General features: G+C 42.4%; 1 protein-coding gene across 1 annotated transcript in view; it reads left to right on the plus strand.

Moving 5' to 3' along the window:
• The window catches only part of LOC126412926 (adenylate kinase 9-like), a 443,130-nt gene that overhangs the window by 267,271 nt on the left and 147,921 nt on the right, over window positions 1-27,938 (plus strand). Inside the window, exon 8 of the mRNA XM_050082814.1 lies at window positions 12,019-12,115. Within this exon, the coding sequence (XP_049938771.1) occupies window positions 12,019-12,115 (97 nt within the window). The remainder of the gene's footprint in view (window positions 1-12,018; window positions 12,116-27,938) is intronic.

A 27,938-nucleotide genomic window follows, 5' to 3' on the forward strand; every position in this document is an offset into this window, starting at 1 on the left:
TATGGCTGACGTGAGAGGTGTCCAGTGTGCCCACATGGGACATAGGTGGTGCACAGGTCGTGATTGAATTCAGCATAGACAGACCCATAGAGCCCACATTGTTGCATTGAACTCGTGTCGGGAAGAGGTGCCAAAGTTGTCAGTGAAATTGGAGGTTACTGACAGTGGTTGAAATGGCTTCATATTATATTCAATTCCTCTGATGTGTCCTGAATGTGGCAGTGTACAGCACTGTCAACCTGTGGTGGGTGTGTGGTCATCAAATGTGGAACCACGTGAACTTAGTCAGTGTTGTCATGTGAAGATTGGCAGTGGATGATGATTGAGCTGTGTTCTGGTGAGCCATGGAGGGATGTGGCAGAAGTATGCAGTATGGCTGGAGAGCCATACCTAAAGGTATCCAAGGTGGAGTAGGTTGGTTGGTTGGTTGGTTTGGGGAAGGAGACCAGACAACGTGGTCATCGGTCTCATCGGATTAGGGAAGGATGGGGAAGGAAGTCAGCAGTGCCCTTTCAGAGGAACCATCCCGGCATTTGCCTGGAGTGATTTAGGGAAATCACGGAAAACCTAAATCAGGACGGCCGGACGCGGGATGGAACCGTCGTCCTCCCGAATGCAAGGTGGAGTAGCTTGGTGGCAGGGAGAAGAACAGGATACAGTAAACAGTTGTGTGTTTCATTGTATGCCTGGACAGTGATGGCACAGATGCTGGGCAGAGTGGAGAGGCGGCATGCTTGGACGTCAGGTAGGCATCACTGGTTGGTGGAACCAGGGTCATGTGTGCACACCCACTCCCATTGACATGATGATTGTTTGTCAAGGCAGTGAGCAGCTTGAATGCTGCTGTGAGGGCATTGGATGTGTTGTTATTACATTGTGGCTGCAACATTTTCTTCATATGGAAGGCACCTTATGATGCACGACAGTCAATGTAGCTTTAGTAAAACACCAAGAACACCTCTGCTGATGAGGCACTCTGCTTGGGTGTGTTGACAGTTGTTGTACAATTGTCTTCTGGGTAGGGTTAGAGACAATAGGGTGAAAGATCTTGGGATGCAGTGGCCCCTGTCAATGTACAAGTTGTACAGCTGAGGAAAGGTGGAACTGGTGAAAAAAGTCCATCACTAGATCTGGTTTTATGATGTCCTGAAAAGAGAATGTCCTTGTAAAGCAGTGAGATGGAGACAGTAGTGGGTTCTGGGTCGTGGATCAATGTGCTGTGATTGACAAAGCGGCAGCTTCATGCAGCCGCAAATGCCTTGAGTTCATCCATTGTCAACGAGCCACGAAGTCGTAATAATTTGATGTCAGAATTTATATCTGCTGGAAGGTAGTTTGTCAGAAGCAGGATGAGTGGGGGGTGATACCTCCACAGAACACATTTATGTGCCCAATTGGAAATGTGAAGTTCAGTAGCAGTTGTTACCAGTGCTGTAGAGAAGATTCACTGCCCTGTGGAGTGTTGTGGTGATTAGAATAGTCTTCTTGGATAGGTGAATCTGTTGTGGGCACTATCAAGTAGTTACAAGATAGGTGACACTTTCACAAAGTGTCGTTGAACTGTTCCCACACAGACGTGGCAGCACATGAGGGGTGGTTGCACAGTGTAGGCTCATTTATTTTCACAGGCTGCAGATCACTGTGCTGAGCTGCAGCAGGGGTGTATGATCCAAAGTGCTGGCTGAAGTGATTCTGCCAGAGTACAGCACAATCAGTCACAAGTATGATTGACCATGCTGTGTGCAGGTGAGAATACAGTGCACTTGGTGATGTTCCATACAGGTCAGGGTGTGAAAAGGATAGTGACAATCTGCACAGCCACAAGCGTGGTGCGTTTGGCAGCGTTCTGCACAGGCTTGGATGTTCCTCTCAGGCACAAGGGGAGCATGCTTGGCAGAATTCTGTACAGTCCTTAGCACAACATGGATGAGGGTGTTGTGCACAGGTGGAGGTGTGGCGCATGTCTTACGAAGGTAGGGATTTGTTGATGTATGTAAGTCATCAGTCAGGACAGACGCAGTGCTGTCACAGTCAGGAGCAATAAGACGAAGTCAGTTGGGCTCGGTTGATAAGTGAAAGGAAGCATGCCGAGGCTGTTGCTGTGGTGCAGTGTGGCCAGCATTATAGTCAAAAATGTGAATATTATGTCAGTCATCCATGATTTTTGATTTGCAACACAACATGTTAGAAATAAATTGGCAGAGATGAAATGGGTATGTTCCATGGTCATGTCTGAAATCTGAGTAACTGGTAGCAGGAAGTGCAAATCAAACAAGTTCATGCATGGTGTGTAAGGTGTGCTGTCCATGACAAATGAATGCAAATCTTTGCAGCCAGAATGTTACAGTCTATTCTAATTATTGCATAGTATTTTTGCAAGTAGGGTACGGTGATTAGGTTCCACACTAGATTGTTTGTTACTTTCAGTCATTCAGGACTAGTTTCATATGTTAAATCACTGTACTTGAGCACTTTGCTTGGACAATTGATGTCTAAAGACAGTGGAAAAGTCAGTAGAGTAGCAGTGCAATGTCTAGAACGGAAGCCGTTGTCATGACACACAAATTTAAAAACACATCATGTACACCGAGGTCACGTTGCCCTAGTGTAGCAACAATATTTGTGTGAAAAGTAATTCATACAAAGTTGTTGTGAACATCAGGGTCACCATTGTGGGAGTCTGGCATGGTGTGTGTATGATACAAGTGAGGTACAACATGGTATGGTAGATTTAAATTTTATTGAACAAATACATGCACACATAAAGATACACAACTCAACAACATGGTTGCTAAGATCAAACTGAAGTCTGTGTTGAAGTCACAGATAAAGTACTCACAGTGTGTCAGCAATGTAGATCACATTGGGTTCCCATCATATTCTTCTGTGTTATGTCACCTTTTAAACTGCATTTTCACCTTGCACCTTAGTTTACATGAGTATTTTATGTGCAGTGGTAGGATAAATTTGAACCTCAGTATGTCAGAAATTGGTAAATACACTGGTAAAATTTCCAAGATTTTTCTAGATTTGTATCTGAGGAATATATCATAAAAATTACACCCCTTTGCTATGCTTAGCCGTGTTGCAGTCCATGGCTTGGTTTTTGGATGAAAAAAATGGTAAAAAAATGCTTTTTCAAGTTTTTTTAATAAGGAAATGCCCATGAACTAATGAAGATTTTTGAAAACAGGAAAAGTCACTTCTGGATAATTGCCTAGAGAATATATCATTAAAATTTGAGCAATTTGCTGCTGTTATTTATTGTTTAGATTTTGCCTTATACCAGATTTTACTCGCGTATTTTATGCGCACAATAAGTTAACTTTGACTCTTTGTATTTTGGAAACAGATAAAGATATCAATAAAATTTTAAAGACGGTTTGAAATCGATATCTGAGGAATGTATTGCAAAAATTTCAGTCATTTGTTTTGCTTAGCCTTCTTGATATCTGCAATCCGGTTTTGGTAGGAAGAAATAGCAAAAAAAACTTTTTTGGGATTTTCTATGGAACCACCCATGAACAGTAGTGCCTCCACAAGCCCTTTAAGACCCACAAACTGCATGAAATTCAGAAAGAGCCAACTGATTTTCTCCATTTGCCTAAGCAGAAGGAGGTGTGTAATAATCATGCTTTGACCCTGTACTGTAATTTAGTACACTAAGTCGATCGTTCTGTTTGGTATACAAATGGTCCCTAGCCCAGAGCTATCCAAAACACCTGATCCTACCTTTCTATCATAAATAGAATCCAAGGTATGAGATCTGGAAGAATCCTGTTTTTATTCATGGCATTTTGGAACATATTAGGCAGTGTGCACTGTCACATGCATACTGAGTAGAAAACTTTGCTATCTATTAAAATACATGTATTTGTGTAATAAATATAAATTAGTATGAGGAAGTGCAGGTTAAACAGTTATAGTTCACTGTTTCTTCTCAACTTTGTACTCATTGATGCTGACTTTCTCATTTGGCTGTTCATCTAAAATAGACACAAATTCTGCTTACTATAATATATTTGGCTTGGGTTGTTGCTTGGAAATAATATAATGATGCAGGTTAGTTTCTTCACATCAGTTTTTAATGATCATCAAATCCATATTCCATTATTGATTGACAGACGTACTCCAACATGTTACTCCATAACTGATCTACAGACACTGTTCAAAATACAATGCAACTTCCTAACATCCATTCTTGTTCACAGTTTGAAAGATACCACATTCAAAGTTCACAACAAAGATGCGCATTAAAAAAAAATGGTACATTGAACAGTTCCATTTCAAGGTCCAGCGGCAGCTAGTTAATGAGCGCAGATAGACGTAGATGAAGCAAAGTGGCCCATATGAGACAGTTGATTAGTGTGGAGTAGGTCTAAGCATAGGCAGCAGTTGAAGACAGAATACTGCTTGATCTGGGTGGCGAGTATATACAGTTGCTTGGCCCAGCTTTTTTATGACAGGGCCTCTGGTCATGTAGTTGACAAAGTGGCACAGTGCTTGACCCTGGCATGGAGTAATCCCAGACACCATTGCTGTGGACTGGGCCCTTGCACCATGCAGTGCCAACAATACTTCAGCAAGGCCTCCATTATTCTGTAGGCAGGTAGCTTGCCCATTGTGTCTCAGATTGTGAAGTTAGTACAGTGGTGTGATGGTACAACATGTGTGTGTATGTGTGTATTTTCTACCTAGTAGTCTGCACAGTCTGAACCATAATAAGAAAGATGTTGTGATATGGGCATGGTTTAGGTGGGAATTAGCCTGCTGGGAGTGCATACTGATATGGACAAATTCACTCTCTTGGAAACTTTTCCCTAGGCCCACCTGTGCGAGCAGTATGGTTTGAGTGCTGGTGCAACCAAATCGTGATGTTGCTGTTTGGGTGTCAGCCAGCATCCTACCTGGTGGCACAAGTCTTGGTCTGCTGCAGACGGAGTTGGTTTTGGTGCCATCAATGGATGCCTTCTGGCATATCTACTGTATACAGCAACTGAATGAGATGGGCCTCTACTGTGACATCCAGAGTGCACCCTTTTTAATGAGTGCACTTATACTTTCCAGCCAGTCTGAACTGAGATGGTGTTAGGGCTTGGGGTCCAGGATTTGTTAGCCATGCAGTATTTCTGCAGGGTTCTTCCCATTTGTTACTGTAGTCTAATAAGTGGTAAGGCTGCACATTAATTCTGCCTTGGTTTATGCCACTTCCATTATTTTGGGTTTTTTGAGTTTGGGAACCACTCCCATATATCTCAGTTACTTTATGATGATACAGAACTGAAGAGCCTTATTAGATGTTGTTTTGTGTACAGATGTCTTGAAATTTCTGCGATATCAACTGTTACCTTACTCCATCACAATCTTGTTAGGAAGCCTTTCTAAGGGTAATACTGTAATTAGTATCCAAAGATTGCCTTATATGCAATGTGTCATTTGTTAACAATGTAAAGAAAGTTCAACGACATATCCACCACAATAAAACTTGTAGAATTGAGGAAAGGGGTTCCATGAAAGAAGGTGGATTCATTCCTCTGACTGTGTGGGAATCTGACAATATGAAAAGATGGGTTATGTGTCTTTTTGTTAGTCTAGATGCTTAGTGCTGGTGTAGATGAATGTATGTATCTATTTTATTATACTCTGCTAACAAATATGTTGCAACATGAAATTCTTTGTGGGAGATATTCACCAAGCGGCTTTTATGTAACAGTGTCAAGAGTTGTGATTGCAAAATCAGTGCTGATCAACAATGAGGCTGATAATTATAACCTTATGTACTATCACGAACTGGTGACACTGTGCTTAGAAGAACTGTCTGTACATATCTGACTATTTCTGACAAGCCATCCCTACTTTGGATTGCTTTTGTTATGTTGAGATAAGTAATAAGTAAATAATTTACTGGGTACTATAGGCCTCTTCTAATCTGAAGTGCAGTAGCCTACTTCTGATTTCTAGAATACAGAAAAACTTGCTTTTTTACTCTCTCATATTCCAAGTAACTTGTCCAATTAAGTTTCTTGTGGTAGCTGACCCCAAAGTGGATAATATTTTATGGTAAACTCTTTCCACCCATTTGAATTTACAGTTCATGAACCAACAAAAGCACTAAAATACAACCCATGCTATAGTTCTTTGATGCAACTGTCTGAATGTTCCCAGTTTGAATGAAACAACCCAAAATTTATCTTGGTATCCATTGTCGAAAAAAAAAAAAAAAAAAAAAGGTTCAAATGGCTCTGAGCACTATGGGACTTAACAGCTGAGGTCATCAGTCCCCTAGAACTTAGAACTACTTAAACCTAACTAACCTAAGGACATCACGCACATCCATGCCCGAGGCAGGATTCGAACCTGTGACTGTAGCAGTCACGTGGTTCCAGACTGTAGCGCCTAACCACTCGGCCACACCGGCCGGCTCCATTGTCGAAATGAAAGGCAGTGCAACTTTTGATTTTGCAGCTCCTCCATTAAATATGTTGCCTTTGGGCCAGTTCTTTTCAGGCAATTTGGGATGTGTTGACTATGAAATGATCCAAGCAAAACTGAGAATTTAACTTCAAAACATTTATTAGAAAATTGTACAAGGTGTACAACTTTGCTTCCACCGCTTTTTCCCCCAACATTTGAGGCTTTAATGAAACAAATTGGTTACACATGTATCATTCAAAGTATTTTCCATTGCTGGCCACTACTTTCTCCCATATTTTGGACAATGTACAAATCCTGCGTCAAAAAAATTGTTCATCTTTTGAAGCAATCCACGAATCGATCCGATTTGTGACTTCTTCATGAGATCGGAAGTGTTGGTCAGCCTGGCCATGAGCCATTGATCTAAACAGGTGATAGTCAGAGGGAGCAATGTCTGGAGAATATGGTGGGTGGGGTAGGACTTCCCAGGGTAGGACTTCCCATTTTAATGTTTCCAAGTACATTTTGGCCTCTTTTGCAATGTGGGTTCGAGCGTTGTCGTGCTGTAAAATCACTTTATCATGTCTCTCACTGTATTGTAGCCATTTGTCTTCAATGCTCTGCTCAAACACATTAATTGCGTTAGATAACGATCACCTGTGATTTTTTCACTTGGTTTTAACACCTCATAGTACATGATGCTGAACTGGGCCCATCAAGTGCAGAGCATGATCTTGGAGCCATGAATATTCGGTTTGTCCGTCAACGTGGAAGCATGGCCTGGATATCCCCATGATTTTTTGCGTTTAGGGTTATCGTAATGAACCCATTTCTTGTCTATGGTCACAATGCAATGCAGAAATCCCTCCCATTTTTGCCTCTAAAGCAAGTGTTCACAAACACACAAACGCCGTTCAACGTCTCTTGGTTTCAGCTCACACGGGACCTCAGTTCCTTCTTTCTGAATCATGCCCATAGCCTTGGGACATTTTGAAATGGCTTACTGTGTCACTCCTACTAATCATGCCAATTCTTCTTGAGTTTGATGTGAGTCTTCACTCATCAATGACCCCAAATCTGCATCTTTGAAAACATTCTCTCTTCCATCGCTGTGCCGGTCTACAAAGTTAAAATCACCATTCTTGTACCATTGAAAACACCTTCTTTCACTGACAGTGTCCTTACCATACATACTTGAGAGCATTTGATGAGACTCAGCCGCTGTTTTCTTCATACTGAAACAAAACAGTAACACCTCCTGCAAATGACGAGAATTAGGCTCGTAAAATGACATTTTCAATCAAGAACATCTTTATGATGCAGACACAAATCGACTAATGTTTGAATGAGGTTATGTTCACTGAAATCCAAGCTAACTGCCTGACATCTGTGATGTATTTCTTTCGACCGCTACTTACCGTTTTTGCCACCTATTGGCAAACAGCAGAAGCAAAGTTGTACACCTTGTAGCATCACGTAATATGAGCTTGACACCACAGAATCTGTTACAACACTGAGGCATGCATGGTTACTACCATGCTTCTTTTATAATTATAAAATAATGAATACCAAACATTTACATTGTTATTTGAGTATTTGGATACCTGATTAATAATTCCAAATTTGTTTTTGTGTGAACATTTCTGTGTGATAATAATTCAATGAAAATACATTCTTTGACTCATGTAAATGTGTAGTTTTAATTGCCTAAACAATTCTTCATGTAAAACCCATAATTACTTCAATATTATGTAAAAGTATTTGTTTCTAGCATGTTTTTACTGGAATTTCAATGTATGTTATTTAATGCATTTCAAATAGTTCCACAAAAATAATAAATGTAGCAGTAAGTGTGTTCATTTAGTTTTCAAGATAACTGCCAAGGTCTTTACAGTACAGCATTCATTCTTATTCATTGAAAGTACATAATAGGTTTACCAATTAAACACCATTTTATCTGTTTTGTCTGAATAATACTGTTACAAAGGTAGAAAACTGAATTTACTTCAGTTTGCTTCATAAATTCCAGGAATTATATGAGTAATGCAATTTTCAAAATTCCTGCATCAATCTGTTCATTATATACTGCCCCATTCTGCCATATCAGATGTCCCTGATATATTTTGCCTCTTGGACAATTGACTCAAAAAACTGGAAGATTGTGATGCAGCCACCACTCACAAAGAAATGATGACTGACATTGAACCTAATACCTTCTGTGGTTTTCTTTAGCAGATTTGTGGGTACTCTCATTCAGACATGCTGTGATCTCCACCATCCCACATCATTGTTTAGGCCTTTTCCGTAAGGGTGGGTGCTTCTTGTGGGAACCCACAAATGTGGCCCATCCAGTCTGGATCTGTAGGATGATCTCCATTCCACACAAATGTAACACGTATACCATAACCTCTGCCTATGGTATTACATTTTCCCACCAAAATCAACTTTGCTGTTACTACCGAGGTCAGTTTCCACCTGTTCCTTTGATGTCAGTGAACCTTCTTGTTCTGTGGCAACTGATGTAACTTTCATTGCACCTCATCTTGCCTGGCCTTTCGCAGTGGCACCCATGGGTATTGACTCGCTGCCCTTCTCACTGTACACTCTGATGAGACCATGTCAGACTTCTACATATAAACCAGCCCAGGACTAGACTGAGAAGTTTGTAATTCAATCAGTGAAGTGTGTGCTGATTGGCATATTAGTTTGTTAAATGTTGAAAATCAAAAAATGGAAAATCCAGGATGGAATGTAACAAAATTGTGAAAAGAGAAGTCACTACTCACTATATAGCAGAGATGCTGAGTCACAGATAGGCACAACAAAAAGACTGTCACAAATAAAGCTTTTGGCCATTAAGGTCTTTGTCAACAATAGACAACACGCACACAAACACACACACACATGCAAATGCAACTCTCACACACGACCACAGTCTCTGGCAACTGAAACCATAATGTGCGCAGCATCACCGATGCATGATGGGAGTGGTGGCTGGGTGGAAGTGAGGAGGAGGCCGGGGTGGGGAGGGGGATAGATAATATGGTGGGGGTGGCGAACAATTAGATGGTGTTGGCACTGGAGAGGTGGGGAGGGGGGGGGGGGGGGAAGTAGCAGAAAAGGAGAGGGAGAGAAGTAAAATGACTGGGTGTGATGGTCAAACGATGGCAGTGTAGTGCTGCAATGGGAATGGGAAGGGGATGAATGGGTGAAGACAGTGACTAACTTAAATGTTGTTTATATTTTGGTCCTGATTGTCATTGGCAGAACTCTGTTGTTGCATGAACTGGACTTAGACTGAATTGTTTACTCTAAAATAGCTTGTATTTTTCTGGAAGTGTTCTGTAATAGATTGCAGATTGTCTAAAAATTTGAGTTAGTCTCTGTTAGTTTCCTGTGTAACTCACCTTTTGCAAAATATACTATTCATTTTTACAGTTTTATGGAAATTGAATGGTAACAAGGAAAATCATGATTTTCCTTTGAGGAAGAAAAGTTGAATGTACAATTCAAGATTTCACGTTAAATTCTGCTGTTGTCTAGTTCAGATAGGGGGACAGGAATCTATATTCTTCATTTGTGTGATCAAAGTACCTGTAAATACTTCATAGTTATTTAGCACATTTAAAATCAGTCTGTGGAATTACTAAAATCTGCACTTTTATTTCATCATGATCTTTTCATTTTAGACAAAAATTATATGAGTAAAAATCATGCTTTGATATCTTTGGCAACAAACTGTTTTGAGACCTATAGACCTAACTGAAGAATAAATATCTTTCAGTCCAGGCCACTGGTAATGTTTTAAACCAGTAATGTGGAACATATATGGAAAACTTAAAAGACTTTTTAATAGTTGCAAAGTTGGATTTTAAATAATTTTAATAATAATTTGTACACTACTGGTGGCTGACACATATAATAAAAATTCCTTACACTTCTAGAAGAGCCTACAGAATGATAGTGTGCTACAGTTGTTTTCGAGGGGATTACATAAAGCTCTATTGGCAGCCAAAAATATTTTCATTAATAAGTACATAAAACACTGACTTCTTAGTTTGCTCTGTGTGTAAATGGATGGTTCCAGTTAATTCTGCAAATGAGTCTGGTAGCTCATAAAAGCAGCTATGACTGCATGGCAAGGGAAGAGGCATATGTTGAAAATTAATATTATAACAACTTCTTTTTTAATTTCATTTTTTACTTTATTTTTGAGTAGCCTCATAACTGTAGCAGTTAGTTGGCAGTTAGTAGCAATCTTTTGGAGGATTCAGCTGGAGCTGAAGTTTTTGGAATGGCATCTTCAATCATAGCAAAACTTGTCATTGATGTATATAATTTTCAAATGGAGAGGAAAGTATAATTATGGCCATGGTTAGGCCTTTTTGTTCAGTTACAGTACCTTCAAAATGGAAAGCTCCCATGAATCCCCAAGGAGACAAACTGCACCATACATTCAAACTAGGCAAATTCACCGCATTTTAACACTAGTGTGGGATTATCTTCAGACCAGTACATACAGTTACACCAGTTGACAAGTTTAAATCGTGCTTAATACGGCCAAACATTGTTAAGTATGAATCTCACTTAATTTATAACCGTCCCCTGAACTCATACTCAAAAAACACCTTGCAGTTTTTGTCATTTAGCTGGTATACATGCTATGGATTGAAATAACACAACTAATTCTCTTCAAAATGCATTACACACAAATAGCATTTACACATGAAAGATTTCATCACTCGAAGCCATTCATCCTCAACATCATCATTCCTTCTGCATATGATGCACTGTTCCAAGGAACCTGAATTTGTGTTACAGATATGTAATACTTAACCCTCCAGGCAGACCAATTCCATATTCATGTATCCACAGTGTCCAAATCACAGCAACATACTTAAACTTCCAGGACCACCAAAATAATCTACATCTGCTTTTAAAAGCTCAACATACTTCCTCCATCTTTATATTAGTCTCCAGCAATTTATTGGATTTCACTCTTAGGTTGATGCCATCTGTTGAGGAAACATAAAATTACTTTCCCTCATAAAACCTCATAGCTGGTAAAGTAAGTTTTCCATGACAGCTGAAATTGTGTATACATTACTTTGACATAACCTGTATTTCTAGTCATAAAACTCTGTTTTCAAATATTTCCCCACCTTTAGGTTACTTTCAGATTGCCTGCCACGGTGGTCTCGCGGTTCTAGGCGCGCAGTCCGGAACCGCGCGACTGCTACGGTCGCAGGTTCGAATCCTGCCTCGGGCATGGATGTGTGTGATGTCCTTAGGTTAGATAGGTTTAAGTAGTTCTAAGTTCTAGGGGACTGATGACCACAGCTGTTAAGTCCCATAGAGCTCAGAGCCATGTGAACCATTTTACTTTCAGATTTTCATGTTTCAGTATGTAATTTGTCTCTCATTATTGGGTTATATACTATGTACAATTCTCCTTCTATTTTTCATAATACTGTAGCATCTCTTTTATTATTCTCATGTGTGTGTATCTGTGTATGTTTTAAGCACATGTGTTTCTTATCTATACTCATGCTACACAATACAGTCATTTCCCTAATGGCAATTAAAATCTGAATTTTGTTTCAGATATTTAAAGGAGATATTCCAGTCCAAATGTATACTCCACAAAATGAAAAGGACTTGATGTTTCCTGTAATACATCGAAAATATATTTACTTTACATGTGAGTTAAGCATTTTATATATTGTAGTCTTCTTAAAAAATATAAAAATCATGTAACCTATCTCATGTATCTTTACTGTTGTAGGTAGTTGCTTTTAAAATGTGATCCATAAAGAGAGAGAGTATCAACAATTATAATAAGTAAAAGGATAATCTTTCATACAGCTGAATGATATTCAAATTAATATAGAAAATTTTGAATAATCTCTTCTGATGTGTAAAACCAGAGTTCTCGTTCCCATTGCCACATTGTCAAAATTTGGGCAGAATTATCCTGCATAAACAAAGAAGTAGAAAAATGCAAATATAGAAATACCAAATATATAAAAGCAGTTTGAAAATGCAATGACTGCAGGCAAAAGCAATTTGGAGAAAGATTGGACACTACACACAGCCTTCATCTCTAGGGAAAAACTTTATGACAACAAAGATTTTTAGAAATAGTAATTAAGCTCTCAAATGTGCAGTGTGATGCTACAGCAATCATACCTCTCATGGACAAGAAGCGCATGTTATTTGGAGAAACAAGTACGAAAACTGCTGTCAGTGAAGCTACACAACTCCAAGTCAGTTGTGAAATTTTATTTGAGCAAGGAAGCATATAAAGAGCAAAGACACATAGTTTACCTTGTACATCAATGATGTGTAACCCTGCGTGAAAGTTTCCCTGCCTACAGAAACATCTCAAAGTAAGTACGCTAAAAGAAGGAGAGCAACTGTTCTGAGTGATGATTATTTTCTGGTATCATTCATAAAAGAGGAAAGCACAGACTGAGATCAGTAGTGCCAATCTTAGAAGTAATAACTGTTTAAAGATTTCCAGCACCTGTGTACTTAATAACAAATTTAGAAACAGTTAAAGGTTATTAAGAGACGTTATGTGCTAACAAAGTAGAGTAAAACAAAAATAAATGCATGTGACAAAACAATGAGTGTTCGAATCAAAATGACAGGAGTCATCTGCGAATCAAATTTGAGCTTCTAAATCCTGACATAAATGACATTGGATTACAAGCTATGCACATTTACTATGTCAAGGAACACCATGGAAGGAATAGAATTAAAATGCCTCAATTTAATAGCTACACATTTGCAGCAAGCTGTTGTAGGAATGTCATGGAAAAAATATGAAACTACAAGTTATATCTAAACTAATGTAACATTTAAATCAGCTATATGAGACAGAATAGGTTTCTACTCAGTACATAGAGAGAAAATGGAGTGGCTGACAGCAATGAAACAAGACTACTTGGTATTATGATCTGTTAGACTTAGTTCTTTATCAGATACAGACAAAACACACATACACTCACACACATACACACACATTCTTGCAGGCATAACTCACACACGTACACACATATTCTTGCAAGTATAACTCACACACATTGGCACTTTTGTCTCCAGACACTGAGGCCCAGTTGCGGTGAACAGCCATCTCTGCTGGGGTGGGCAATGGGGGTATAGAAGAGGCATGATGTGAGTAGGTAGAGGTCTGGTACCATGCGTCGCGGAATTTGAATCCGTGCCAGACATCATAGACATTGAAGACCCCTAGAGGTTTCTGCACCATCGCGCTATAAGCCGTGGCGGCGCACGCCTCCTGGTCCACATTTAGTGTGAGGGCGCCACAGTGGAACACGTTGTCTCAGCTGCCAATAATGGCACCTCCAATTGTGTATTTAAGCGCCTGCCTCTCGCTCAGCCAGGGAGTCTAATCATTGCGTGCGTCTTGACATATCGCCTCGACAACAGACAGCATGTTTACCGTTTTTGTTTTTGTTACTAATGGACGTCTTCGATTCATTTGGTTGTCTCTGTCACCCCATTGCTTCTTGCATGTTGTTGTCATAAGGTCTCTCTCTATCGTCAATCATTGTTTTGTGTCTGTCCATTCTGTTTGTTTGTTTGTTCATGGGCCTCTCTCCATTTGGTCCCACCGCTCTTTCTCGGCCACCCCGCAACCGTTCCAGTCATGGTTACAACATTTTTGGTGGTGAGGTAAACAGTGCTAGTTGTTAGCATGGAGGTGAAGTTGGTCTGTCTTCTGGAGCAACAGCAGCAGCTCATGCAGCAGCAGCAGCTCCCATTAGACATCTTACAACAGTCGCTGTGGTTGTTAATGGACAAAGTCGATGCCCGGGATGCATTACCACAAAAGATTCCGAGGCCTCAGGTATCCAATACTTTCCCACATCCGCCGTTGTTCCCACCTTTTAATAACGCTAAAGAGGACTGGGAAACCTACTTACATTGGCTGAAACAGCATTTCACAGCTTTTCAAGTCACAGACGACTCATTACAGTGGTCGTTGTTTTTGTCTTGGGCCTCTCCAGACACATTCTTTCTTCTCTACAAGTTGGCACCATTGTCAGATCCTGTGGCCCTCTCTTTCCAGGTGATATGCCTTTTGGTGGCAAACTATTATTCCCAACACTACCATGTGGGCACCTCTCGGCTGGAGTTCCACCAGTACCATTAACAGCATGGTCAATCGTATCATTCCTGGGTCATGGACTAGCAGCGTCTCAACTGTTGTGATTTTATGTGCACCAATCAGCAGAGTATGGCTTCATATGCATACTCCCTGATCTGGAATGTGGTGGTTCAGCTGGCTCCCAATCCTGAGGTCTGTACTATGGTGTTGAAACTCGATAACTCCTCCTTGGGAGAGATTCTCTGCATTGTCCACTCCTTTGAAATTGCTCAAGTGGCTACTGAGCACCTTGTGGCACAGCCACAGGTGGTGGCGATCGATGCATCACAGCGGGTTCCACCTTCATGACATCGACGTGGCCCGGCCGGCATAGGCCAGTGCTGTCAGGATTCCTCATTGTCTGACATCTCTATGGCATCAGCGCCTCCAGTTGCCCCTCGTCATCAGTCGCTTGGCCCACTTCCCTCTTGCCCACAGTGATTTACTGCACATTCTCGAACTGATTGTACCCACCACTGGAATACGTGTCACATCCATTCTGTTTGTCATAGTCGCTCAACTCAGTCCAGTCCTACCCCTCCTGGGCCTCAAGATACCATCCATACTCTGCAATCGGTCATCCGACAGGATGACCTGTCAGCGCGGAAGCTTTTCCTCATGCTCCGCCTTTTCACTGAGGATGTCAGTTTTCAGGTTGACACTGGGGCCACCATCTCCCTGATTAATATGGTGACATATACCCGGCTGAGTTCTCCTGAGATGCCACCTCCCTCTCATCATTTGGTTGCCTATGGAGATGGTTCCATTCGCCTTCATGGAAGTTTGTCATCAGGCGACATACAAGCGTGTTCTCCAGCTCCTTACTCTGTGTTGTCGACCATCCACTGGCTTAGAATATTTTTGGCCTTGATGTGTTTCAACTGTTTGACTTTTCAATTTCTGAAGTTAGGGTCGTTTCCATGGCTGTTCCTTTTCAGGACTTGGATGATCTGTGATCCGCTTTTGCATCGTTGTTTGCAACGGATCTAGGATGTGCTTCCAATTTTCAGGCACACATCACCCTATGGCCAGATGTGCAGCCTCACTTTTTCCAGGCCCGGCCCCTTCCAATGGCCTTACGGCCGGCAGTCAAGTAGGAACTTGATCGGCTCCAGGCCGCTGGCGTTCTGGAGCCTGTGATTTACAGTGCCTGGGTGACACCATTGGTGGTCAAACAGAAACCCAATGGGTTCCTTCAGCTGAGTAGGGACTTTGGGGCTACTGGCAATGCTCAAAGATCGACCTGGCTGAGGCATACCACCAGTTACCCTTGGATGCCGAATCTCAGAACATCATGGTTCTCAACACACCTTTCGGATTTTATAAGTACAAGCGCCTTCCCATTGGTGTCTCTTTGGCCTGGCCATTTTCCAGTGGTTCCTGGAGCAGCTTGCACAGCCTATCCCTGCCTGTGTGAATTATCTGGATGACTTCTTGGTCACTGGGTGTTCCCGCCAGGAACATTTGCAAAACCTCTGCACCTTATTTCACACTATGAAATCAGCAGGTTTATGCTGTCGGCTGGACAAGTGTTGTTTTTTTCAACCAGAAGTGGCATACTTAGGTCACTGGCTTAGCAAAGATGGCATTCACCCTTCGGGTCATAATGTCGTGGCCATTGAGGCCCTTCCTCATCACAAGGACTTATCTGAACTCCAGGTGTTTTTGGACAAGGTTACTTATTACTTAAATTTCTTTCCCCAGACTGCCTCCGTTGCTCAACCCCTCAATCACTTGCATCGCAAAGAGGTACTTTTTGATTGGACTCCTGCCTGTGACCAGGCTTTTCTCCATTTAAAGGCGATGCTGAAGACCGCCCCTTGTCTTACTCCCTTCTCTCTGGACCATCCCTTGGTTGTAGCGGCTGATGCTTTGGCAAATGGCACTGGGGCCATCCTCGTGCATCAGGATGCCAATCACTCCGAACAGCCCATCGCTTATGCTTCTAAAACATTGACCCCCGCACAACGGAATTACTCCCAGATTGAAAATGAGGCCCTGACGATCGTGTTCGCCGTCCAAAAATTTCACACCTATCTCTTTGGGGCAAACTTCACCTTCATGATGGACCATAAACCCTTGGTTCTGCTTTTTGGACCCCACGTTTACCTTCCAGAGTGAATGGCTCAACGTCTCCAGCGCTGGGCGTTGTTTTTACGAAATTACGCTTACACATTCTGGTATAAGCCCACTATGCTAACACGGATGCTTTGTCACATCCCCCAGCAGGCCCTGATCCTGCCTTTGACCAACAGGAGGTACTCTGCTTTCACATTGATTCCACTTGCCAGGATGCACTGTACAGTCTGCCTCTTATGGCTGCTAACATTGCCACGGCTACCCGCCGCGACACTATGTGGTCGACAGGTGGCCCTCCTATGTTACTCATCAGATGCAGTCTGATTTCAGCATCTGGCGCCACCTGTCCCACAGGCTCTCCGTGGTCAATGATGTCCTTCTGTTAGCCACGGAGTCGAATGCCGATCGGGTGGCAATCCCTCAGGATTTGTGGCTTCGGGTGTTCAGTTTGTTACACTGCGGGCACTGGGGTGTGTCCCATATGAAAGTTTAGGCTCGCCGGCACGTGTATTGGCTCGGTATCGATGGTGATATTGACCACATGGTCCATGGGTGAACTGTGTGTGCGCGTCACTAGGGAACCGCCCCTCAGTCATTTGCACCCTGGCCTGTGCCTCTCCGGCCCTGGGATCACATCCATATTGATTTTGCAGGCTCATTTTTGGAGTCCATGTGGTTACTTATCATTGAAGCATGCTCCAAGTACCCATATGTCATCTGCATGGCATCCACCACCACGGAGGCTACACTCATGGCCCTGGCTCAGATTCTCGCTATTGAGGGCCTGCCACACATGTTGGTCCCTGATAGTGGTCCCCAATTCACGGCATCCTCCTTCCATGACTTCTGTCAGGCCAACAGCATCTAACATATCCATAGGCCCCCTTTCCACCCTTCATCCAATGGAGCATCAGAGAGGCTTGTCCACACTTTTAAACAACAGCTGACAAAGGTGGTCGACACATCTCCAACCACGTCGGCCCTCATCCAGTTTTTGAGCACCTATTCCACTACACCAATTGATGGTCACAGTCCAGCAGAGCTCCTTCATGGGCAACAGCCATGGACCCTGCTCCATTTGCTGATGCCATCTTCCCCACCCCCAGTCCAGGCCCTCGCAGAATTATGTCCCGGGCATGGCTGTGTGGACTCGTGTGTACGGGCTCAAGGTGGGTTGAACGTCCGCCACTGTCGTCGCGGCCCATGGGTGGCATGTGACATCAGTGCAGACATCAAAAAGGGTTGGAGTATCGCCATCATACTCAGCTCTGCCCGCATACCACCATGGGACTCGCGTCACCACCTCCTCCCCTACCTCCTTCGGGTACGGACGTGGTCCTCAAGTCGCTGCCCCTGCCCCTGGTTGCTATCTCCCCACAGGCCTGCCACCAGCCCTTCCTGACCCCGGGTGGATTGGCGGCTCCCTCCACCCACCCTTGACTCTAGGTCGGTTGTCACGGTTACCTTGGGCATCCCTTCCCCACCACCAATGGCGGTAGATGAGCCCGGCTCTTCTCCCCACTGCCACCCAACTCAGCACCATGCAGGGCGTTTCCGCCCCTATGCGTAAGTTTCAGGGTGGAGGGATCTGGTACTGTGTGTAGCGGAATTTGAATCCGGGCGTGATGTCATGGACGTTGAAAACCCCTAGAGATCTCTGCACCATTGCACCGTAAGCCTGGCTGACATTTAGTGTGAGGGTGCCATAGTGGAACACGTGGTCCCAGTGACCAATAGTGGTGCCCCTGATCATGTATTTAAGCGCCTGTCTCTTCCTCAGTCAGTAAGTCTAATTATTGAGTGCGTCTTGACATATCGCCTCGACAACAGACAGCGTGTTTACCGTTCTTTGTTTTCATTACTAGTGGACGTCTTGGATTCGTTTGGGTGTCTCTGTCACCCCATTGCTTCTTGCGTGTTGTCATCGTAAGGTCTCTCTCCATCATCTGTTGTTGTTTTGTGTCGGTCCATTTCGTTCGTTTGTTTTTTCGCGGGCTGCTCTACGTTTGGTCCCGCCGTGCTTTCCCAGCCACCCTACGACCGTTCTGGTTGCGGTTACAACAAGAAGGATACCTGGAGTGCTGCCTTTGGGAGTGCGCATGGACTTGACAGGAACAAGATGTTGGGTTACTGGACACAGAATGGGAAGGAGGTGCTGTGGGGGTCAAAGGGAAGAGGAGAGAAGCAGAGAAAGGGAATGTGCTATGCGGGTATGTGGGGAGGATGGAAGGCAGGTCTTGCATCCAAACCTATGCAGTATCCTTGTCTACTCCTATTCTATCCCTTTTCCCAACCCTTACCTCACGACTCATATCCCTATAATATATCGAGATGCACGACTTGTCCCACATGTTCTTCCACTACCACCCACTCCAACTCTCTTACAGATATCACCTGCAACATCAAATGTATGACCAACTGTGAAAGCATCCGTTTGATTTACTGGTTTAGCTGCAACCACAGTGCTTCATTCTTTGTGAACATGATCAACCACCAACAAGCTATCTACTTGAAGGAATGGTCACTGCCAGACTGTGGTCTTAAGGCAGTTGTACCATCCAGTCACTGAGCATGCTACTCAACAAAATGTACTCGACTTCAGCAACTGCTTCAAGGGCTAGATCATCTACATCTACATGGATACTCTGCAAATCCCATTTAAGTGCCTGGCAGAGGGTTCATCAAATCACCTTCATAATTCTCTATTATCCCAATCTCGTATAGCACGCAGAAAGAATGAACACCTATATCTTTCCGTACGAGTTCTGATTTACCTTATTTTATCATGGTGATCATTTCTTCCTATGTAGGTTGGTGTCAACAAAATATTTTTGCATTCCGGGTAGAAAGTTGGTGATTGGAATTAAGTGAGAAGATTCCGTCACAACGAAAAACGCCTGATGTCCAGCTCAAATCCTGTATCATTTCTGTGGCATTCTCTCCCATATTTCACCATAATACAAAACATGCTGCCTTTCTTTAAACTTTTTTGATATATCCATCAGTCCTGTCTGGTAAGGATCCCACGCCATGCAGCAGTATTCTAAAAGAGGATGGACAAGCATAGTGTAGGCAGTCTCCTTAGTAGGTCTGTTACATTTCCTAAGTGTCCTGCCAATAAAATGCAGTCTTTGGTTAGCCTTCCCCACAACATTTTCTATGTGTTCCTTCCAACTTCAGTTGTTCGTAATTGTAGTACCTAGGTATTTAGTTGAATTTATGGCTTTTAGATAAGACTGATTTATCAAATAACTGAAGTTTAACAAGTTCCTTTTAGCACTCATGTGGATGACCTCACACTTTTCATTATTTAGGGTCAACTGCCACTTGTCGCACCATTCAGATATCTTTTCTAAATCGTTTTGCAATTTGTTTTGATCTTCTGATGATTTCATTGGTCGATAAATAACAGCATCATCTGCAAACAGCCAAAGGCGGCTGCTCAGATTGTCTCCCAAATCGTTTATATAGTTAAGAAACAGCAAAGGGCCTATAACACTACCTCGGGGAACGCCAGAAATCACTTCTGTTTTACTTGATGACTTCCAGCCAGTTACTATGAACTGTGACCTGTCTGACAGGAAATCACAAATCCAGTCACATAACTGAGGCGATATTCCATAATTATGCATTTTCACTACAAGCCGCTTTGATGGTATAGTGTCAAAAACCTTTTGGAAATCCAGAAATATGGAATCAGTCTGAAATCCCTTGTCAATAGCACTCAACACTTCATGTGAATAAAGATCTTGTTGTGTTTCACAGGAACGATGTTTTCTAAACCCATGTTGACTGTGTGTCAATAGACGGTTTTCTTCAAGGTAATTCATAATGTTCAAACACAATATATGTTCCAAAATCCTGCTGCATGTTGATGTTAAAGGTATGGGCCTGTAATTTAGTGGATTTCTCCTACTACCTTTCTTGAATATTGGTGTGACCTGTGCAACTTTCCAGTCTTTGCGTATAGATCTTTCGTCGAGCAAATGGTAGTATATGATTGTTAAGTATGGAGTTAATGCATCAGCATTCTCTGAAAGTAACCTAATTGGTATACAGTCCAGACCAGAAGACTTGCTTTTATTAAGTGATTTAAGATGCTTCACTACTCCGAGGATATTTACTTCCATGTTCCTCATCTTGGCAGCTGTTCTTGATTCGAATTCTGGAATATTTACTTCATCTTCTTTTATGAAGGCATTTTGGAAGGTTGTGATTAATAACTCTGATTTGGCAGCACTGTCTTCGGTAGCATCTCCATTGCTATCACACAAGGAAGGCATTGATTGTTTCTTACTTCTAACATACTTTACATATGACCAGAATCTCTTTGGATTTTCTGCCAGGTTTCAAGACAGAGTTTCATTGTGGCAACTGTTATAAGCATCTTGCATTGAAGTCCGCACTAAATTTTGAGCTTCTGTTAAAGATTGCCAATCTTGAGCATGTTTGTTTCATTGCTTCTGCAACAGTGTTCTAGCCCGTTTTGTGTTCCAAGGAGGATCAGCTCTGTTGTTTGTTAATTTATTTCGAATTAGTGGTGATTGTCTCTCAGGAAGGTGTCAAGTGAAATTTTATCTGCTGTTTTTAATAGGTATATTTTTCGCTTATTTTTTGAGGATTTTGGGATTACAATATTCAATCTCACTACGACAACCCTGTGTTCACTAACCCCTGAATCGGTTTTGGTGCTCATTATCAACTCAGGATTATTTGTTGCTAAGAAGTCAAGTGTATTTTCACAACCGTTTACTATTCGTGTGTGCTCATGAACTAACTGCTCAAAATCATTTTCAGATAATGCATTTAGCACAATTTTGGATGATATTTTATGCATACCTCTGGAATTAAACATTTATTTTTGCCAGCATATCAAAGGTAAATTAAAGTCACCACCAACTATTATTGTATGAGTCAGGTACATGTTTGAAATCAAACTCAAGTTTTCTTTGGACCTTTCAGGAACTGTTGTTGTTGTTGTTGTTGTGGTCTTCAGTCCTGAGACTGGTTTGATGCAGCTCTCCATGCTACTCTATCCTGTGCAAGCTTCTTCATCTCCCAGTACCTACTGCAACCTACATCCCTCTGAATCTGCTTAGTGTATTCATTTCTTGGTCTCCCTCTATGATTTTTACCCTCCACACTGCCCTCCAATACTAAATTGGTGATCCCTTGATGCCTCAGATCATGTCCTACCAACCGATCCCTTCTTCTGGTCAAGTTGTGCCATAAACTTCTCTTCTCCCCAATCCTATTCCATACTTCCTCATTAGTTATGTGATCTACCCATCTAATCTTCAGCATTCTTCTGTAGCACCACATTTCGAAAGCTTCTATTCTCTTCTTGTCCAAACTATTTATCGTCCATGTTTCACTTCCATACATGGCTACACTCCATACAAATACTTTCAGAAACGACTTCCTGACACTTAAATCTATACTCGATGTTAACAAATTTCTCTTCTTCAGAAACGCTTTCCTTGCCATTGCCAGTCTACATTTTATATCCTCTCTACTTCGACCATCATCAGTTATTTTGCTCCCCAAATAGCAAAACTCCTTTACTACTTTAAGTGTCTCATTTTCTAATCTAATTCCCTCAGCATCACCTGACTTAATTAGACTACATTCCATTATCCTTGTTTTGCTTTTGTTGATGTTCATCTTATATCCTCCTTTCAAGACACTGTCCATTCCATTCAACTGCTCTTCCAAGTCCTTTGCTGTCTCTGACAGAATTGCAATGTCATCGGCGAACCTCAAAGCTTTTATTTCTTCTCCATGAATTTTAATACCTACTCTGAATTTTTCTTTTGTTTCCTTTACTGCTTGCTCAATATACAGATTGAACAACATCGGGGAGAGGCTACAACCCTGTCTCACTCCCTTCCCAACCACTGCTTCCCTTTCATGTCCCTTGACTCTTATAACTGCCATCTCATTTCTGTACAAATTGTAAAAATCCTTTCGCTCCCTGTATTTTACCCCTGCCACCTTTAGAATTTGAAAGAGAGTAATCCAGTCAACATTGTCAAAAGCTTTCTCTTAAGTCTACAAATGCTAGAAACGTAGGTTTACCTTTCCTTAATCTTTCTTCTAAGATTAGTCGTAAGGTGAGTATTGCCTCATGTGTTCCAGTGTTTCTACGGAATCCAAACTGATCTTCCCTGAGGTTGACTTCTACTAGTTTTTCCATTTGTCTGTAAAGAATTCATGTTAATATTTTGCAGCTGTGACTTATTAAACTGATCGTTCGGTAATTTTCACATCTGTCAACACCTGCTATCTTTGGGATTGGAATTATTATATTCTTCTTGAAGTCTGAGGGTATTTCGCCTGTCTCATACATCTTGCTCACCAGATGGTAGAGTTTTGTCAGTACTGGCTCTCCCAAGGCCGTCAGTAGTTCCAGTGGAATGTTGTCTACTCCGGGGGCCCTGTTTCGACTCAGGTCTTTCAGTGCTCTGTCAAACTCTTCACGCAGTATCATATCTCCCATTTCATCTTCATCTACATCCTCATCCATTTCCATAATATTGTATAGACCCTCAATATACTCCTTCCACCTTTCTGCTTTCCCTTCTTTGCTTAGAACTGGGTTTCCATCTGAGCTCTTGATATTCATACAAGTCGTTCTCTCATCTCCAAAGGTCTCTTTAATTTTCCTGTAGGCAGTATCTATCTTACCCCTAGTGAGATAGGCCTCTACATCCTTACATTTGTCCTCTAGCCATCCCTGCTTAGCCATTTTGCACTTCCTGTCGATCTCATTTTTGACATGTTTGTATTCCTTTTTGCCTGCTTCATTTACTGCATTTTTATATTTTCTCCTTTCATCAATTAAATTCAATATTTCTTCTGTTACCCAAGGATTTCTACTAGCCCTCGTCTTTTTACCTACTTGATCCTCTGCTGCCTTCGCTACTTCATCCCTCACAGCTACCCATTCTTCTTCTACTGTATTTCTTTCCCCCATTCCTGTCAATTGTTCCCTTATGCTCTCCCTGATACTCTGTACAACCTCTGGTTCTTTCAGTTTATCCAGGTCCCATCTCCTTAAATTCCCACCTTTTTGCAGTTTCTTCAGTTTTAATCTACAGGTCATAACCAATAGATTGTGGTCAGAGTCCACATCTGCCCCTGGAAATGTCTTACAATTTAAAACCTGGTTCCTAAATCTCTGTCTTACCATTATATAATCTATCTGATACCTTTTAGTATCTCCAGGGTTCTTCCATGTATACAACCTTCTTTCATGATTCTTAAACCAAGTGTTAGCTATGATTATGTTGTGCTCTGTGCAAAATTCTACCAGGCGGCTTCCTCTTTCATTTCTTAGCCCCAATCCATATTCACCTACTATGTTTCCTTCTCTCCCTTTTCCTACATTCGAATTCCAGTCACCCATGACTATTAAATTTTCGTCTCCCTTCACAATCTGAATAATTTCTTTTATCTCATCATACATTTCTTCAATTTCTTCATCATCTGCAGAGCTAGTTGGCATATAAACTTGTACTACTGTAGTAGGTGTGGGCTTCGTATCTATCTTGGCCACAATAATGCGTTCACTATGCTGTTTTAGTAGCTTACCCGCATTCCTATTTTCCTATTCATTATTAAACCTACTCCTGCATTACCCCTATTTGATTTTGTGTTTATAACCCTGTAGTCACCTGAACAGAAGTCTTGTTCCTCCTGCCACCAAACTTCACTAATTCCCACTATATCTAACTTCAACCTATCCATTTCCCTTTTTAAATTTTCTAACCTACCTGCCCGATTAAGGAATCTGACATTCCACGCTCCGATCCGTAGAACGCCAGTTTTCTTTCTCCCGATAACGACATCCTCTTGAGTAGTCCCCGCCCGGAGATCCGAATGGGGGACTATTTTACCTCCGGAATATTTTACCCAAGAGGACGCTATCATCATTTAATCATACAGTACAGCTGCATGCCCTCGGGAAAAATTACGGCTGTAGTTTCCCCTTGCTTTCAGCCGTTCGCAGTACCAGCACAGCAAGGCCGTTTTGGTTATTGTTACAAGGCCAGATCAGTCAATCATCCAGATTGTTGCCCTTGCAACTACTGAAAAGGCTGCTGCCCCTCTTCAGGAACCACATGTTTGTCTGGCCTCTCAACAGATACCCCTCCGTTGTGGTTGCACCTACGGTACCGCTATCTGCATCGCTGAGGCACGCAAGCCTCCCCACCAACGGCAAGGTCCATGGTTCATGGGGGGGTTTCAGGAACTGTATCATCTGAATTGGGAGGTCAGTAAAAGGATCAAATTATTATTTTATTCCGGTTGCCAACAATGATCTCTGCCCATACTAACTCACAGGAAGTATCTACTTCAATTTCGCAACAAGTTAAACTACTTCTGACAGCAACAAACACGCCACCGCCTATCCTTTTGGAATACCATTAGGTTCTTTGCAGAAATTTCAGCTGAGCTTGTATCCAGCTTTAGCCAGCTCTGTGGTGTCTTTAATGATTGGAGTATCAGTGTTTTCTGATAGTGCTTGGAGCTCTGGTACTTTCCCAACACAACTAAAGCAATTTAAAACTGTTATACCAGTGGTTCCTGTATCTACATTCTTCCTGTGTTCAGCCAGTGCCCTTTGTGGCGGAAGCCCTTCTTGTGTTTTCCCAAGACCCTCTAACCTAAAAAACCACCAAGTCCATGCCACACAGCCCCTGCTACCCGTATAGCTGCCTCCTGCATATAGTGGACACTTGACCTATTCAGCGGAACCCGAAACCCAACCACCCCTTGGCACAAGTCGAGGAATCTGCAGCCTACACAGTCACAGAACCGTCTGAGCCTCTGATTCAGACCCTCCACTCAGCTATGTAGAAGAGGTCCACAATCGGTCCTGTCGACTATGCTGTAAATGGTCAGCTCTGCTATCATCTTGCAAGCAAGCGTGGCATCCTTTACCATATCTGTTAGCTCCTCGAAACCAGAGAGAATCTCTTCTGATCCAAAGTGACACACATCATTGGTACTAACATGAGCAACCACCTGCAGTTGGCTGCACACTGTGCTCTTCATGATATCCGGGAGGACCCTTTCCACATCTGGAATGACTCCACCCACTATGCACACTGAGTGCACATTGGTTTTCTTATCCATCTTGTCAGCCAAGTCCCTAACAGGCCACATAATGTGCCTAATGTTGGAGCTCCCAACTACCAATAATCCCACCCTCTGTGATTGCCTGGATCTTGCAGGCTGTGTGGTTTCCTCCAAAACAGGAGAGGCGACAGCGTCTGGCTCAGCAACAGTGTCAGCCACAGACAGCACCTGGAACTTGTTTGTTGGACAAATTGGGGAGGCCTTACGTGCAGCCACCTGGGAAGTCTTTTGCCACCTGCTTTACCCTGGGGTGACCTCTCCCTCGAACACAGGTGAGGGGTCAGCCTCAGTGCGAGCAGTAACTGGGTTGGCCACCGGTGAGGACCGATCAGAGGTCTCTGACGTGCTGGATGTCCATTGGATCCCCATGGCCGGCCCACAACAGTTGTGCCCATCCACTGCAGCCTCAAGCTGTGTAACTGAAGTCATCACAGCCTGAAGCTGAGAGCAAAGTGTCACCAACTTGGCTCGCATCTGCACACAACAATCGCAGTCCCTGTCCATACTAAATACCATGGAAAACTAAACTATGCAGATAAACGGACTATCAGCACGTGCTGTGCAACTCTACTGTATACCCTGATGAAAACGCATGAACTATGTCTAGTAATATGTAGATATTCAAAAACCTAACTGCCAAAGCACTCAGGTGAACCTAAATAATTTTCCCCTGAACAGGAACTTGTAATATGTCACAAAATTGGTTTACTTTCCGATGCAAATGAAAACGCGAGAACTGTGGCTATTAGATATTAAATTTACACGCACAAACTCAAGAAATTAAACTATTAAAGCATGCAGATGGTATAATAAAATTCACTCCTGCTTGCGAACTCCTAAATGTCACAAAAAAGGTTACTTCCCTGTTGCTGCATGTGTCTCAGTCTGCTAATACTGCCTGACTGGATTTCTCTCATCAACATTAGCTTCTTTGAACTCTCTTTGCAAAATATATTTTATTTTTATAACTCCCCTGGCTTTGACCTTCACTATTCCCTGTCCTTCACTTGCTCCCCCAAATGCAATTGCACAGTTCTTTCCCCTATCTCTGCTTCTCTTTACTCCCCTTTCACTCCCACAGCACCCCCTCCTTATTCTGCAACTAGCAGCCCACCAACCCATCCCTGCAGACACTTCCACAAGCAACAGTGCAACACCTTCCCCCACCTTTACCTTGCTATTCCTTCTCCTCCTCACCCAACTCCTCTTTTGTATCCCCACTGTCTGCCCCAGGAGAGGTCACTTCTCACCTCAGTCTCAGTTGGGCCTTGGTGCGCGGAGATGACATTGGCCATGTTTTTGTGAGCTATGCACATGTGAATATGTCTGTGTTTTGTCTATATATGGTGAAATACAGTCTGATAGGTAATAATATAAAGCTGACTTTTTTCATTGTGCCTGTGGTCCAGTCATCATGTCCTCAATGGGGTGAGTATCAATCTACCCTACTTTGTATTGTCCAATGGAAAATACAGGAGCTTCTAGGCACTACAAGGCACTCTGACATACCAACTTTCTAAGGACCTTCTAAATGAAACATTTCTTACCTTCCAAAATGGCAAACCCCTTGTCTGGTTCAGCTTTACTGATGATATCTTCATGTTCTGGACTGATGGTCAAGGCACCCTATCCTCATCTCCTCTACCCAGCATGCCACTTTCCTTGACATTGACCTCCACCTCCACAGCTGTCATCCCATCCACTCCAAAAAATCTTTCCCATACAACCTAGCCACCTGGGAGCAGCTTATTTGCAATGATGAGAATTCCCTTGCCCAGTATGCCGAAAATCTCATGAGGTCTTTCACAGACATGCACTACCCTCAAACCCAGTCCACAAATTCCCCCCCCCCCCCCCCCCAGCTGTCAGGAAATAGAAAAATTATAGTGTAATCAGATTTTTTTCTTTGATAAATCATTTGAAACATGGTATTATGCAGGTTCTTAACAGGGTCAGAACTGGAACTTTTGTATGGCTACTTAAAATTTGCCATTCATCTTGAAAAATATTAAAAATACTCCATAATGCCAGATCTAGTTTCACCCACCCGTAAAAACTACAGCATGGAAAACCTTGTCTCCCCCCCACCCCCATCCTACAAACTATGATAAGAGCAACCGTGTCT

The sequence above is a fragment of the Schistocerca serialis genome, chromosome 7 (assembly GCF_023864345.2).
Source record: "Schistocerca serialis cubense isolate TAMUIC-IGC-003099 chromosome 7, iqSchSeri2.2, whole genome shotgun sequence".
NCBI classification, from domain to species: domain Eukaryota; kingdom Metazoa; phylum Arthropoda; class Insecta; order Orthoptera; family Acrididae; genus Schistocerca; species Schistocerca serialis.